At 35.8% G+C, this 17,050-nt stretch overlaps 1 protein-coding gene across 1 annotated transcript in view; it reads left to right on the top strand.

Annotated features, from left to right (window-relative positions):
• The window catches only part of csmd3a (CUB and Sushi multiple domains 3a), a 389,031-nt gene that overhangs the window by 289,246 nt on the left and 82,735 nt on the right, over positions 1-17,050 (top strand). Inside the window, exons 45-51 of the mRNA XM_067412377.1 lie at positions 1,897-1,977; positions 2,268-2,381; positions 5,111-5,299; positions 8,152-8,310; positions 10,600-10,788; positions 15,852-16,037; positions 16,147-16,341. Coding sequence (XP_067268478.1) covers positions 1,897-1,977; positions 2,268-2,381; positions 5,111-5,299; positions 8,152-8,310; positions 10,600-10,788; positions 15,852-16,037; positions 16,147-16,341 — 1,113 coding nt within the window. The remainder of the gene's footprint in view (positions 1-1,896; positions 1,978-2,267; positions 2,382-5,110; positions 5,300-8,151; positions 8,311-10,599; positions 10,789-15,851; positions 16,038-16,146; positions 16,342-17,050) is intronic.

Below are 17,050 nucleotides of genomic sequence, written 5' to 3'. Positions count from 1 at the left end.
AATAACTACATGAAAATTATTACATTTATTAGCTATTTAAAGTATTATATTTAAAAGATATAATTTCACATTACTGTAAAAAAAAAAAAAAAAGTATTTTTTATTAACCCCTTTAACTTTATTTATTCTTTTGCAGTGTATTCATTTATTGCTAATATTTTTATATATAATATATATTATATTTTTATTATTATTAGGGGTCATGCTCCGAATCGTTAGTTTTCTTCTTCTTCTTCCGCTCTTGAGTTTATGACAGCCCATGGAACCGTATGGTAAAAAGTTATGAAATTTGGCACACAGATAGAGGACAGTCTGAAATGTAACCATAGCAAATTTGGTGTCTCTAACTCAAACCCTCTAGCGCCACCAAGAGTTCAAATATTCACTCATGTTTATGCTCATAACTTTTGACATGTAAGTCCTAGAAACAAAATTCATGATTTGAATGCACCCTATGATGTCATCTCCATTATGAAATGTTTTCCGCCATTTTGAATTTTCTGAAAAACTTTTTTCTAACCCCTCTAGGACGTTTGCATAAAATTTGGTGCGTAGCATCTACTCACACTCCATGCAAAAAAGTTATTAAAATATTTTTGATCGCCCAATCCGTTCTCATATTGCAAGCATGCAAAATTTTAATGCTGTATCTTTGCAATGATTTGGTGTCATTACAGACATGACTTGGGGGTACATGCATAGTATCGTCACAGCGCCACCTACTGGTGCCGAGATAGGACAAATGGCTATTTTTGCTTATAACTTTTGAATGGCTTGTCCTAAAATCATGAGGATGGTCTCCTTAGATCCCTTGAGGCATGTCGAGTTACCTACTGCTCAGAAGTTATAAACCATGTTTATTATGTTATAAGTGCTTTAGCTGATGTAATTTATACAGCTTTATCCTAACCTCATGATCACAGATTTTCACAAATATTTCATTTTCTGTCCTTATTCAGCTTAACCCCGTAATTGTTGCTTGCAGCTATATTTATTATTGTCATTATTAGATAATTGTTACATTAATTAGCAAATGTATTAAATTATTAGATATAAAAGTATTTTTATATTACAGCAAACTTCCCATTTGATTATATTTTTAAAATCCAAGCCCAGCACCTTAAAATCACTTATTAATCTTCATCATATTCATTCATTGTGTCGGCAGGTTGCATAAACAAGAGCCACAATATACTTTATAATTTCTTTTTGCCATTTTCTAATATTTTTAAGATTATTCAGTACATTTATTAGCAAATTAATTAATTAAGTTTAATTAAATAATTTAATATTACTGCAAAACCCCATATTTATTTATTTTGGGCAGGTTCCATGAACAAGCACCACATGCTTTTTCCAGACTGCTGTTTATATATATATAAAATTATAATTATTAGCAAATTGAATGTATTGACATTTAAAATTAATATTTTTAATATTATACTATTATCTTTCTTTTTGTTTATGCATATGAACATAATTTCCCAGTATGTATTGTCTCATTACAACATGTAGTTTGCATAAACAGTCTTTAAAATTTGTGAATTATACATCTTAGTGAGGGAATTCAACATGTTCTGCTCAACTTCAAATGACATTACATAACAACAGTCGTTATTATCATAACATACCAGTAATAGAACGTTCTTAATGTATATAATCCTCTTTTAGAAACTCATTAGAATTAGACATTGTGCATAATCAGTGTTGGCAAGGCAGATGCTAAGACTCTGATTATGATTCATACTGCGTAGCAGCATCGAGTAATTTTATTTAAAAAAACTCCAGTGACAGGTGTGATGATTTAAGATGTAATTGTGTGGGTTGTATTCAAAGAATTTTCACTTAAACAGGCACTAAACATCATGTGTTTCGCTCATCTCGTTCCCTCTGCAGCTTACCAACTTCGTGTCTGTCAACCTCCTCCACTTGTCGCCAACGCAGAGATCCTGGCTGAAGATGATGAATTTGAGATTGGTAAGAACAACGTAGAATGTTTGATGATCATCTGTTTGTGTAGATTTATCATGCATTGAACACTCATTAAAGAGATGCTCCCAAAAGGTTGCCCACCTTCACAATGCAGCGATTCTTATTTAATGTGAAAGAAAATGCCCCTTTCTGTGGGGAAAATAACACTCGACGCTCTGCATTTGTCATCATTACTGTCACGAGCGTGTAAGCGGTCAGGTCTTAATTAGCTAATGTGTTGTTGAGCAGTAGCTGTAGTAGAAAAGCAAAGATCTGTGTGTGTAATTACTCAACAGGAGACATCATCAGGTACCGCTGCCTGCCGGGCTTCACGCTGCTCGGGAGCGAGATCTTGACCTGCAGGTTGGGCGAGCGACTGCAGATGGATGGTCCTCCTCCGGTGTGCCAAGGTGAGTTTGGCAGCACGTCCAGCTCGCTGTCTCATTTGTGTCTGTGTTCTTCCTGATTTTATGTCTCGCGTCATTAGCTCTGCCGCTAGTTGTTAGGCCCTTTTGGACTTCCGGATTAAGGAAACTGCAGTACAGTTTGCTTAAAGGTCCTGGAGAAGTTTTGTTCTTCACTTCTTTTACATGACCAGCAGTATACCAACCATGATGATGCCATCCACGCTGCTGATATTTAGATAAATATGTAAATGTGTGCTGTAGTGTTGTCAAAAATATCGATATTTTGATATGTATCGATACTGAAATATCTGAAACTGCACATTCTCGCTCTTTCTTCTCTCCGGCGGCGAATTGACACACACCCGCCTCCTGTCACTCACTCATCTCATTCACTCCGGTTGAATAGTGCTTGTATTGGCATAATTTTAGTAATTCCTGCAGGTTTCGCGCTCACACATCAAAAGCAAATGCACCACTGATCTATTAAGTGTCGCTTTCATAAAGCCGCCTCAAACAGCTTGCGAGTACCAAACTGAGTTCTTTTTCCAGGCTTATTGCGCTTAAATGGTTAAATACATACAAAATTATGTCAAAATGCCCATCTTGCAATAAAAATACAGTCCATTTTGGAACATAAATAGTTGAGAGAAAATGTTGTGTAACAGTATATTGGATCAGTGCATTCGCTCTTAAAGTGACAGCAGCCTAATAAACCTCCTGCTTAATCATACTTTTTTAACCTTTAATTGTAAGCATTAATCTGTATTTAATTTTTACATTGAAAACTACTTAGTGTTATTTTACTTTTGATTACTTTCAACTTGAACACTACTGTTAGATCCACCTGAAAATGTTTATTTCATTTTGTCTTTATTTATTTGTGCTATCATTTGCAATTTGTTTATTTGTTCTTATTTTATCACTGACTGTTTACTTGTCTTTTTTTGTAAATGTAGTTAAACGACTCAAATAAAGCCTCCCTGTGCTGTGTGTAAGCTATTACAACAATATTACCCAAATTATCAAAAAATTATGTGGTAATAACTGATTATCTCTATACCGGTTTTTCCCGTGATATCAAAAATGGTATTGAATATTGATATTTTTCAAGGTATCGCATCGAAGTTGGAAATTTCAGTAGCATGACAACACTAAAATGTGCTGTGCTTTCTTCTCAATAACAAAATAAACACTTATCAAACATTGCAATGGTGAGAAATCAGTAGTTAAGAAAGAATATTGTTATGGCAATGTGGATGTGTTTGCACCAGCTCTGCAATTCGGCACTCCAGTAAAGTCACGTCACGTTAATTCATATACAATAGATTGCAGCTTTACAGTTTTAAAAATGACAAACAATGTCAGTGTCTCTTTGAATTAGAATTACATCTTCAGTTTCTACTATAAACAGCTCTCCAGTGTGTTCATGTGTTTACTTGCGTCTGATCGCGACGGACTGAACAGAAGAAATGAACCAGAGAAAATTTTGGCTTCAAAGAAGGTGGAGCTGATGATGATGATGATGTTACATCATCGTCACTTGGACCAATGGCAGTTCGAAGGTGTTTACCAGCCAGAGCAAAATTTTCCTGAAGGACAACCTGCTTCGAACTCTCTAAACAAATACCAAACGAACTTCATTTCGGCCTGATTTTGTTTGAAATTACATCACACCAGTTTCTTTTTAAGTAAATCAAAAGCTTAAAGTATAACTTCACCAATTTTCATCCCGTGTTGTATTGTTCCAGTGTCAGTGATGTATGTAAATATGTAAATTTTCACCCTCCGTTTGGCCTCACTGTTCGTGATCATCCATTTTGAAATGTTGAAAAGTTTGCTAAGAAGTATTTCCTACTAAAGCAAGGCGGTATATGACTCTGGTCACGCCTATCCAATGGGAGCAGAGTGGGCGTGGCCAGAAACATGGCCTGTGCATTATGGGTGTTGAAGTTTTCCTACCTATGCCATCTTATTGAGTAGCTCTGCAAAATTACACTCCACAAAGCTGTTTATTAATAAACATAAAAAGTTCTGATTGACTGTGATTAAGTTGAGTGATGTCACATTTTCACTTTCAGTGAGAACAGACAAATTACTTGTCAGAGGGAACTTGTCATGTTGGGTAAAAGTAAATTACGAGGCAAGAAACCTTTATTATAAGGTTGACATGATGAGTAGTCTTCAGGAAGAAAAAAGTAAAATGATGATAAAGTGAAAACTGGTTCCTTTTGGGAAATGTATAATTGTAGAACATGACGATTCAATCAGTTTATACTGTATTTACAGATGATTGGCAAAATATTAGAATTCACTGCCGTTTTCTGCTGAAATGCAGAAACACTAATGGCAATAAAACCATCAATAATTGATTAACAAAGACCAATTTTATGAACCTCTTATTATAATGCATGATTTGTAAACTAATACTTTTTTGACATTTGCATCAAATAACGAGCTGGTTATGTTTGTTTTTTCTGACATGGTAAATCTGCTCATTGGCTCACGTATTACAGCATTGCATAAGCAGAGCGCTTTGGTCACATGATAAAAGAGAAGCAAGCTAAAATGGTATGGCTGCTTCAGAAAATGCATTTGCTTTGAATAACACTGTCAGTTTAGTGCAGATTCTATGTTATTTTCAAATGCAGTTTTTGAGCCACATGCACGTGTTTCCAATGAGCCTGGGTTGGTTTTTGCAGTATTTAACACATGATCATTTGGTGTCTTCGTAGTGCAATGTCCCGACAATGAGGTTCTGTTCGACTCGACGGGCGTAATTCTGAGTCCAGGTTACCCTGACAGCTACCCCAACCTTCAGATGTGCTCATGGATGATCAACGTGGAGAAGGGCTACAACATCACACTGCACTTTGAACTCTTCCAGACGGAGAAAGAGTTTGATATTCTGGAGATCTTTGATGGTGGGTTTGAATTATTCCTCATATCCAGGCATCATCTGACAGCCCGTGCAACTGCGTCCTTGAATATTACAGTCATTATTCTCTGGCCTGTCGTAACTCTGACGCTTTTCTTGAAAATTTGAAATGAAATTTGGAGCCTCGGGAATCTGTTTGAGTCTCTTTTTTAGATCTGTGACCATTACATGAGAAATATTTTCCCCCAAAAAAACTCATTTAGGACCAGCAGATATGCAAAACGCTGGAAAGATTCAAGTATTTCTTGATAGCGAGGCAATGGCAAAGACAATTCGGAATGCAATCGGAGTGTTATTAGCACTAATTACTTAAGTGCTTGCAATCAGCAAATTACCCTATTACTCTTCATTGATTGGATGCTCATTAATGCCCATGGCATTTGCAGAGCCCCAGTGGAATAGGAAGTGAGAATGCCAAATTCCTTCTCTCAGGCCAGCTTTTGTGTTCATGTTTTGCAATGAGGCAATTTGTGGAGCTCCTTCTCCTACTGTCTTAAAGACCCCCTGTGATGAAAATCAAGTTTTTAATGTTGTTTGTATGTCTATGTGGTGTTTTTTTCTTAATATGCTTTAAGACAAACCATGTGCAAATTCATAAATCAAAACCAAAGATAGTCTCAAAAACCCCACCCCTGTTTCCTACCATCACAAACATGTGACCAATCCCGTCACATGTGGGCGGGGCTTTTTCCCACTGACTTGGGAAGGAGGTGGAGGTGGAGACTAATTTGCATATTCATGAATCCGCGTATACTAAATGAAACGGGTGTTTCAAGCTACTTTAAGGTATGAAGAAATTATTTTCACAGGAAAATATGTTTGGAACCAGTTGGAATCCCAGAAAACTCCTTTAGATGTTGATTTTGATATATATACAGGTGCTGGTCATATAATTAGAATATCATCAAAAAGTTGATTTATTTCACTAATTCCATTCAAAAAGTGAAACTTGTATAATATATTCATTCATTACACACAGACTGATATATTTCAAATGTTTATTTCTTTTAATTTTGATGATTATAACTGACAACTAAGAAAAATCCCAAATTCAGTATCTCAGAAAATTAGAATATTGTGAAAAGGTTCAATATTGAAGACACCTGGTGCCACACTCTAATCAGCTAATTAACTCAAAACACCTGCAAAGGCCTTTAAATGGTCTCTCAGTCTAGTTCTGTAGGCTACACAATCATGGGGAAGACTGCTGACTTGACAGTTGTCCAGAAGACGACCATTGACACCTTGCACAAGGAGGGCAAGACACAAAAGGTTATTGCAAAAGAGGCTGGCTGTTCACAGAGCTCTGTGTCCAAGCGCATTAATAGAGAGGCGAAGGGAAGGAAAAGATGTGGTAGAAAAAAGTGTACAAGCAATAGGGATAACCACACCCTGGAGAGGATTGTGAAACAAAAAAAGAGTGGACTGCAACTGGAGTCAGTGCTTCAAGAACCACCACGCACAGATGTATGCAAGACATGGGCTTCAGCTGTCGCATTCCTTGTGTCAAGCCACTCTTGAACAACAGACAGCGTCAGAAGCGTCTAAAGACAAAAAGGACTGGACTGCTGCTGAGTGGTCCAAAGTTATGTTCTCTGATGAAAGTAAATTTTGCATTTCCTTTGGAAATCAGGGTCCCAGAGTCTGGAGGAAGAGAGGAGAGGCACACAATCCACGTTGCTTGAGGTCCAGTGTAAAGTTTCCACAGTCAGTGATGGTTTGGGGTGCCATGTCATCTGCTGGTGTTGGTCCACTGTGTTTTCTGAGGTCCGAGGTCAACACAGCCGTACACCAGGAAGTTTTAGAGCACTTCATGCTTCCTGCTGCTGACCAACTTTATGGAGATGCAGATTTCATTTTCCAACAGGACACAGTGCCAAAGCTACCAGTACCTGGTTTAAGGACCATGGTATCCCTGTTCTTAATTGGCCATCAAACTCGCCTGACCTTAACCCCATAGAAAATCTATGGAGTATTGTGAAGAGGAAGATGCGATATGCCAGACCCAACAATGCAGAAGAGCTGAAGGCCACTATCAGAGCAACCTGGGCTCTCATAACACCTGAGCAGTGCCACAGACTGATCGACTCCATGCCACGCCGCATTGCTGCAGTAATTCAGGCAAAAGGAGCCCCAACTAAGCATTGAGTGCTGTACATGCTCATACTTTTCATGTTCATACTTTTCAGTTGGCCAAGATTTCTAAAAATCCTTTCTTTGTATTGGTCTTAAGTAATATTCTAATTTTCTCAGATACTGAATTTGGGATTTTCCTTAGTTGTCAGTTATAATCATCAAAATTAAAAGAAATAAACATTTGAAATATATCAGTCTGTGTGTAATGAATGAATATAATATACAAGTTTCACTTTTTAAATGGAATTAGTAAAATAAATCAACTTTTTGATGATATTCTAATTATATGACCAGCACCTGTATGTATAATTTAAGGCTGTGTTCACACTTGGTTTGAACTCTGGCGCGATTGCTCTCTTAGTGTGGTTCATACATTTCTCCCATAGGGATTTCAAAAAAGTCTTCAATTTGAAAACAGCTTTGACGCAAGAAAACTATATAAATCAGACAAAAATACAGAGACTGTGAACTTAACAGCTTAAGTGAGGGAAAGAACTACAATTCTGAATAGCATCATCAATATAGTTAAAAATATATTTCCTTATGAAGGAAATGAATGGCGTTTTTACTTCTGGAATCCATTATAATCGTCTATTGAATTTGCCATTTGCAAACGTATTGAACAACTTCAACAATTAATTTGCATTGGAAATGCAAATCTGGTTTATTTTATTGCTTTATTTATTTATTTATTGTTTGCAGGGCCTAATATTTACAGTCAAAGTCTGGCTGTGTTGAGCGGAGATCTCCGAGTGCCCTTCAACATCACCACCACGGGACACCAGCTGTTTCTGCGCTGGTCGTCTGATCACGGCACCAACAAAAAGGGCTTCCGTATCACTTACGTGGGTGAGTATCAAAGTATGTATCCCCGATTGGTAATTCCTTTCAGTTCTATGTGTGTCTCTCGTAACCTTTTGTCTGTCCTGCCCATGACGTTTGCGTCCAAGTGTATGTCCCATCTGTCCATGTCTTTGTGTCTAAATGTTTGTGTATTTGTATGTAACTGTCAGTTGCTTCTAAACTGCACATAATGCTGAAGAATAAACAAAATGACACCATAGAACAAATTTTGAAATTTTAGACATCCCAAGTTAGGCCTGTTTCACACATCCTGCTTGTGCAGCATAACTGTTACCACATACTGACACAAAATAATTTGTGTTAATTACATTTAAGTGGCTGAATATTAGCATGAAAACTATGAATTTTTTCAAATGTTATTAGAAATACCATTATTATTATATAATTATTCCAATCAAATACATTGATTGTAATCTCAAATGCATTATATCTTATAGGAAATTGAATTAAACTCTGTTGGTAATATCATAAAAACCTTTATTTTGTTAGCGTAATTATAGGCCAATATTTGGCAAATTCTAATTTATGTAACAAAAAAGCAGTGATATACATTATTAACATTTCATTTGGTAATTTAGAAATTTAATGTGCTAATGAGTTATCTTCATTCAAAAATGACAGAAAACTTACATTTTTTATTTTTTTATTTATTTATTTTTTGATGACTTTTGTTGCATTAGCTGTGTGAACACACACACACAAAAAATCATGGACATGATTCAGATATGTTAAAGGGTCATAAAAAAATAGTCACACTTGGCTCCTTCGTGGTCAAACACACTATTATACACACAAATTAACTGGTTTGGCTGTTAAAAATAAAAAAATAAATAAATAAAATTAAGCCAAAAGCATCAAATAAGAGGTTGAAATAAGATCGGACCCAGATTTATTAAGCTGTGATAAAGAATACCTGTTCATTTTTGTTACATTTTTATGTTTTGTGTAACAAAATATCCTCCCTTTTGTGTTCAGGTTTGACTGTAGTTAAGTTAATGCAAAAACTGACACTTCAAATTAACATGAGAATGTCTTTGAGAATGTCTAAGTATAAATCCAAACCCACAACTTAATAAAAATAAGTATTTATGTATAAAAACACTATAGATAATTTATAAGCCACTTTATATTGAACTCTATATGCATCTAGTGGTTATACCATGGCATTACATACTGTAAGTTTTTCTTTTTTTACTCCCACCAGATGGCACTAATCTACCTTCAAAAAAAATGGATTTTAAATGCCTTTTCTCTATTTTAACATGGAATACTGCTTTAATTGAAAAAATAATTTTAAAATATATTAGGCAATTTTTTATTGTTATTTTCAATGAGGGAAAAAATAGCTAATAAATATTTTATAAATATTGCATAGTATCATAAAATACCCTAAAAATTCTAAATAATAATCAAAAAAATATTATTGAACAAAAAATATATTACATTGGTTTTCCTGTGGGAAAAAAAAAAGACATTTTAAGGCTTCGGTCACTTTTGACCGCAAAGGAGTCAAGTGTGGCCCCTAAAACGAAAAGGCCCAGAGGGGTTAATACATCTAGAGATTTAATATTATTATCTAGTATTATTTAAAAAAATAAATACATAGGGTTCCATAGGGATCTCGCCTAGGGTGCCAAAATGTTTAGAAACAGCCCTGCACATATTTTAATGCAAATTTTATGACAGTGCATAAATATAATGCTAGATGGAAACACCAAGATGTGAATAAAAATTCCAAAATGTGCAAATGGTTGTTTAAAGTGGATACATGCAAATAACCACAGTGCATTACCAAAAAAAAGAAAAAGTACTTATTGCAATTTAAATAATTCAATTTACATGAAGAGGTGAACTGCTTAAATCAGCTAGTAGAAAGTGCTGTTTTGTGTCTGTCACTGCAGGTGTGTTTGCAAACACTGCTCAAGTAGTTCACACCATTATTTTATTGTATTGTATAAGCTGTAATGAAACGGCTGTGTGGCGCTTACATGCTGCAGACACAAGATGTGTGAAAGAAGCTGAACGCTGCTTTCAGATCCTCCTGGGAAGCTCCTCAAACACTCAAAATCCTAATTATGATGTGTCAGTACAGTACAGTAGATGTATTGTGCAGTTTCATATTTCGGAACACTTCACTCAAAGCCTTTATATATAATGCATTATAAAGGTATTTTAATGCATTGTAATGCACCTTATCTCATGAATAATTGTGACCACAGTTATAATATCGTCTATGCTGATGTCATTATTGTGTGAGTGTTTAATGATCTTGGCTCTCGTCCGCAGCCATGTACTGCAGCACTCCAGACTCTCCGCAGCACGGCTTTGTGCTCAGCCAGACGGGCGGCCATGTCAACAGCGTCGTCCGCTGGGCCTGCGACCGCGGCTACCGGCTCATCGGGAAAAACATGGCCGTCTGCAGGAGAACCCAGTTCGGTCATCTGGCCTGGGACTCGTCTGTGCCGGCGTGTCAAGGTGTTTTTGTGATCACTTGCACACAGTTAATGTTTACATCAACCTTCACTGGAATAACTTGCATAGTGTGATTATGTATGTTTAATATACACTAGAAGACTGTTCTGCTCGCCAAAGCTGCATTTATTTGATGAAAAATACAGTAAAAATTGAGAGATATTTTTACAATTTAAAATAATGGATTTCTATTTTAATATACAGTCCAAAAGTTTGGAACCACTAAGATTTTTTATGTTTTTAAAAGAAGTTTCGTCTGCTCACCAAGGCTACATTTATTTAATTAAAAATACAGTAAAAACAATAATATTGTGAAATATTATTACAATTTAAAATAACTGTTTTCTATTTGAATATATTTCACAAAGTAATTTATATCCTGTGATCAAAGCCGAATTTTCAGCATCATTACTCCAGTCTTCAGTGTCACATGATCCTTCAGAAATCATTCTGATATGATGATCTGCTGCTCAAGAAACATTTATGATTATGTTCAATGTTGAAAACAGTTGTGTACTTTTTTTCAGGATTCCTTGATGAATAGAAAGTTCAAAAGAACAGCATTTATCTGAAATACAAAGCTTCTGTAGCATTATACACTACCGTTCAAAAGTTTGGGGTCAGTAAGAATTTTTATTTTTATTTTTTTGAAAAGAAATTAAAGAAATGAATACTTTTATTCAGCAAGGATGCAGTAAATCAATCAAAAGTGGCAGTAAAGACATTTATAATGTTAGATTTCAGATAAATGCTGTTCTTTTGAACTTTCTATTCATCAAATAATCCTGAAAAAAAATATTGTACACAAATATTTTGTACAATTGTACACATTAAATGTTTCTTGAGCAGCAGATCAGCATATTAGAATGATTTCTGAAGGATCATGTGACACTGAAGACTGGAGTAATGATGCTGAAAATTCAGCTTTGATCACAGGAATAAATTACTTTGTCAAATATATTCAAATAGAAAACAGTTATTTTAAATTGTAATAATATTTCACAATATTACTGTTTTTTTTTACTGTATTTTTAATTAAATAAATGTAGCCTTGGTGAGCAGATGAAACTTCTTTTAAAAACATTAAAAATCTTAGTGGTTCCAAACTTTTGGACTGTACTATACTTTAAACTGTAATTTATTCCTGTGATCAAAGCTGAATTTTCAGCATCATTACTCCAGTCTTCAGTGTCACATGATCCTTCAGAAATCATTCTAATATGATGATTTGCTGCTCAAGAAACATTTATGATTATTATCAGTGTTGAAGAGTATTTTTTAATTGTTACATTTAAATGATATAATTATTAAATTTCATAATTTAAATTAATGCTTTTATTCATGAAAGATGCATTAAATTGATCAAAATTGACAGTAAAGGCATTTATAATGTTACAAAAGATTCTATTTCAAATAAATGGGGTTCCTTTGAACTTTATATTTATCAAAGAATCCTGAAAACATGTATATACTTGTATAAACATTATTAATAATTGAGTGCCAATAATCATATTCGAATGATTTCTGAAGGACACTGAAGACTGGAGTAATGATGCTGAAAATTCAGCTTTGATCACAGGAATAAATTACACTTTACTATATATTCACATAGAAAACAGCTGTTTTAAACAGTAAACATATCTCACAGTTTTTACTGTATTTTTCATCAAATAAATGCAGTCTTGATGAGCAGAAGAGACTATTTCAGAAACATTATAAAATCACATCGATGGCAATCATTTGCACGTGTGTGTGTGTGTGTGTGTGTGTGTGTGTGTGTGTGTGTGTGTGTGTGTGTGTGTGTGTGTGTGTGTGTCTCAAATCAAAAATGCATTTGCTCAAATCACCACTAGGAAAAAATAATAATAAACAGAAAACAAAACCCAATAAAAAAGGATAAATGGGTTATTGAAAGAGATGAATATTTCGAGCAGATTTTTGACACTATGAATAAACGAAGGAGCAGACGGTTCAAGAGAGCAGGACCTCGTTGTGTTATTATTCTGAAACTGTCCAGGAGGAGAATCTGCCTGAAGAAAAAATGTATATATTTTAATTTCACTTACATTTTAAATGTGTATTTTCTGAAACACTGTTAAGAGAGGTGATCATTATACAATATGAATGTCAGTAAAATTAAAACTACACCGGACCGACATGAGAGTGAGTAAACAACAGGAATGATTCCTCTGTTTTGTATGTTTATGTGATTAATTCTCCTGAAGATGCCTGTATTGATCAAATATTTGATACGTTTCTTTCCATTACTTTGTTTTTGGTTGATATGGGATGTTATTGAGATTGAATTGTTCAAGCAGTGTTGTTTTGTTGGGTTTATTTGATTAGAATTCAAGCACTCAGTAATTGGGCGTCCTGTCATGTTTCATCGCTGTATTGATGTCGCTTTGAGCACTTTTCCATGTTTAATTGCACATTTTTGTCATGCTGGATAATTACAGTCCTGTTTGCTCACATGTGACCATTTTGAGACCTTCAGTTCAATGACGAGGTCAGAAACGATCGAAAGCCATTTCTGCTAAAAAGAAAAAAACTGAGACTTAAAGTGAGGGATTGACAGTTTACATAAAGACGTCTTGATATTTATCTTTGAAATGATATGAAACTGATTTCTGTGATTGTATCAAACAGTATGGATGTTTAAGGAACTGGCTTTTATTATTTGAGGACTTTGTCACACTGTCCGACCTTAAGACGATTACTTGAGTCGATTTTGAAAATAAGTAGTTTTGCACATCCCAGTCTCTGTAGGGAACGTGAATTCAGAATCTCTCAGTGGGAATTGAATCAATTGCATTGACCTCGTCTGCTGGAAAAGCAGCAGGTGTGTGTGTGAATCAATGCTTTAGTCCCATTACTTGTGTGATTGGCTTTCGTGGATAGGTTAACGAGGAACTGACATTGTAAATGGATGCATCTGTGTTGGAATTTCTTGGAAGGACATTTCTTAATTCTACTATTTTTTTTATGTAGTAACTGAGAAATGCATCGAATTGTAGAACAAAGTTTGTGATATAATACATTCACTGCCCTTCAGAGATCTGTTATTTCAGATTTCAACAAATCAGAAGTAAATTGTATTATATAATTCCTGAGGGAAATAACAGGTTATTATACATTCACATTATTTGCATTTGCAGCTTCACCGTCTTTGTTTTCTCTTTTTAAATCCATATTTTGGATTTAGTTTATCCCTGAGGCATGTAATGCACACCACTTGTTTCCGCTCTGAACATGAAAAGTGCATTTGCAAGACTTTTTGATTTCAAGAAACAAGTCGCACCCTCAAAAGTTTCTTTATTTTCATGCACAAGTCTGATTTGTATTGAATCAGATGTTCCAGAAGTGAACATATTGCAAATCCAGTTTGTAAATAAGAATCAATTCTTAATTAACTATCATCTGTATGCCTGTTATTCCGGGACATTAAATACTTGAACCGTGAACTGCTTCAAAAAAGCCATGTCTTTAAAGGTGAAGATTTGTTTTAATATTAAAACACATTTTCTTAACCCAGTTAATTGTTCATCGACTACTGTTAGTGTGCCATTCATGAGGTTACCTCCACTAGAAGTGTAAACATTGAGCCTTCCAGGCACCATCAGAACATTGAGAGATCTGTCAATCACTTTCCAGCTCAACCAATAGCAAGAGTTTAGGCCGTGGCTACTGTAGCAGGCGGAGCCAAAGGGTGTTTAGCCTAGTAGATAAAGCAGCAGACTGGAGATCTCCAAAAGTAGGCGTGAACTCCTGAAGTAGGCGGTACCTCCAAAATGGGGTGGAGTCACAAAGACTTTCACTTCCAGCAGATGTCATTGACTTACATTTCAAAATTAAAGTTGGTAAATAAAACACTTTAGGCATGTTAAATATTTACAGATATGCTATACAAATGAATATGCCTATATAAATGAATATGCCTGTGAGATATAGCCGCCTCTCAGTACTAAACTGAGTTATTTTTGCTGCTTATTGCACTGAAAGGATTAGATCACTCCAGAATTAAAATTTCCTGATAATTTGCTCACCTCCATGTCATCCAAGATGTTCATGTCTTTCTTTGTCTGTCAAAAAATTTTTTTTGAGGGAAACATTCCAGGATTTTTCTCCATATAGTGGACTTCACTGGGGTTCAATGGGTTGAAGGTGATCCCAGATGAGGAATAAGAGTCTAATCTAGAGAAACGATTGGTCAAAAATTAGATTTTCTAAAAAAAATAAACATTTATGTACTTTTGAAGCACAAATGCTCGTCTTGCACTGCTCTGTGATGCTGCACGCATGATGTAATCATGTTGGAAAGGTAGGGCGAAAAACTCTCCTCCAACTTCAAAATCGTCCGACATCGTTGTTTTACCTTTTTTTGTAAAGGACGTTTGACTTAATCTTTGACGTTCACTTTGTAAACACTGGATCGGTGCTTCCGCCTACGTCACACGTGACCTTTCCAACATGATTACGTCATGTGTGGCACATCACAGAGCAGTGCAAGACGAGCATTTGTGCTTAAAAAGTACATAAATGTTTTTTGTTTTTTGTTTTTTAGAAAATGTCGGATCTTTTCTCTAGATAAGACTCTTATTCCTCGTCTGGGATCATGTAGAGCTCTTTGAAGCTGCACTGAAACTGACATTTGGACCTTCAACCCGAAGTCCACTATATGGAGGAAAATCCTGGAATGTTTTCCTCAAAAACCTTCATTTCTTTTTGCCTGAAGAAAGAAAGACATGAACATATTGGATGACATGGAGGTGAGTAAATTATCAGGAAATTAATTCTGGAGTGAAGTAATCCTTTAAACACACAGAAAATAATGTCAAAATGCCATTCTTGGCCAAGAATGTTTGAAGTGAATGTAAACAGTTGAGAAAGAAAACGCATGTGTAACAGTATAATGGATCCGTGCGTCTGGTCTTAAAGTGACAGCAGGTTTATTAAAGATGATCCCCATGGTATCAATGTCAAAATTGTGGCTAGTAACTTTGGAAAACCACTAGTTTTTGTTTATGGTTTTGATGCAGTCACGCTCATGGCGTTGTCTTTTCCAGCTGTGTCCTGTGGGACGCCGGTGGCTCCTGTGAACGGAGGCGTTCTGGCTTCTGATTATTCTGCAGGAACTCGAGCCACCTACTTCTGCAACGACGGCTTCCGTCTGTCCTCTAAAGAGGTGACCAGCACCGTGTGTCAGGCCGACGGCACGTGGAGCACGCACAATAAAATCCCTCGGTGCACAGGTGAGAGCAGACGCCCTGCTTTACAATCATCAGAACATTTACATTTCAAGGTGGGAGAGGTTTGTAAAAGTACACTGCACTAGTGTTTTGATTTCTGAATTCCTCTCAGTTGTGGTGTGTCCCAGTATCGGCTCCTTCACATTGGATCACGGCAAATGGAGGATCGTTAACGGCTCTCGTTATGAATACGGCACTAAAGTGGCCTTTACCTGCAGCCCCGGCTACTACCGGCTCGGCCCCGCCCACATTCACTGCACATCCAATGGGACGTGGAGCTGGAGGAATGAGCGACCTCGCTGCAAGAGTGAGTTATGCGCTTCATTTGTTACTCGGACGGTAATGCTGTGTGTACCATGACATGCACAATTCCCAGGCCTTGTTAGGCTGGCCGGTTTAAGGTCAGACTGAGCAGACTGCTAGACTAATGATTTTGTCAATTGTGTCCTGAAGTGTGAAGGATTAGCAGCTTGTGCGGCGCGGCGCTAGAAACACTCAATCCGTGGGCGTTTTCCGCAATTCCTGCATTCGTATTGGATGGAAATGTGCAGAATTCTGCAGAATGGATTTTAATGTTCATTCAAGCAAGTGGAAGCAAATTAGTATGTGTCATAATTTGAAAATGTTCACTGTTCAGTCAGTTGCATGTGTTTTGTTTACTGTTAGCTGTAACAGCTTGCCAGAAAATTCTGCTCATTTAGATGGATTATGAGGAGAGAGGCTTGTGCAACTAGAAAACATTTCCCATAAATTTCAGTGGCTGCATGAAAATGATAAAATGCATAAAGCATCATTAGGCTTCCACAAATGTTTGTGTGGATTTTGGAATATTCCATCAAAAATGCAAATAAGAAAATGTATATATCCTTTTATATATAGCCTATATATATAAATTAATAAATAAATATGCATAAATGGCAGATATAAATTGTTATACAGTGTGTGTGTGTGTATATGTATGTATGTATCAGTATCACATGATCCTTCAGAAATCATTCTAATATGCTGATCTGCTG

The sequence above is a fragment of the Chanodichthys erythropterus genome, chromosome 2 (genome assembly GCF_024489055.1).
Source record: "Chanodichthys erythropterus isolate Z2021 chromosome 2, ASM2448905v1, whole genome shotgun sequence".
In the NCBI taxonomy this organism is placed as follows: Eukaryota; Metazoa; Chordata; class Actinopteri; order Cypriniformes; family Xenocyprididae; genus Chanodichthys; species Chanodichthys erythropterus.
Note: the sequence above shows the minus strand (reverse complement) of the source record. Positions and strands in the feature narration are given on the sequence as shown.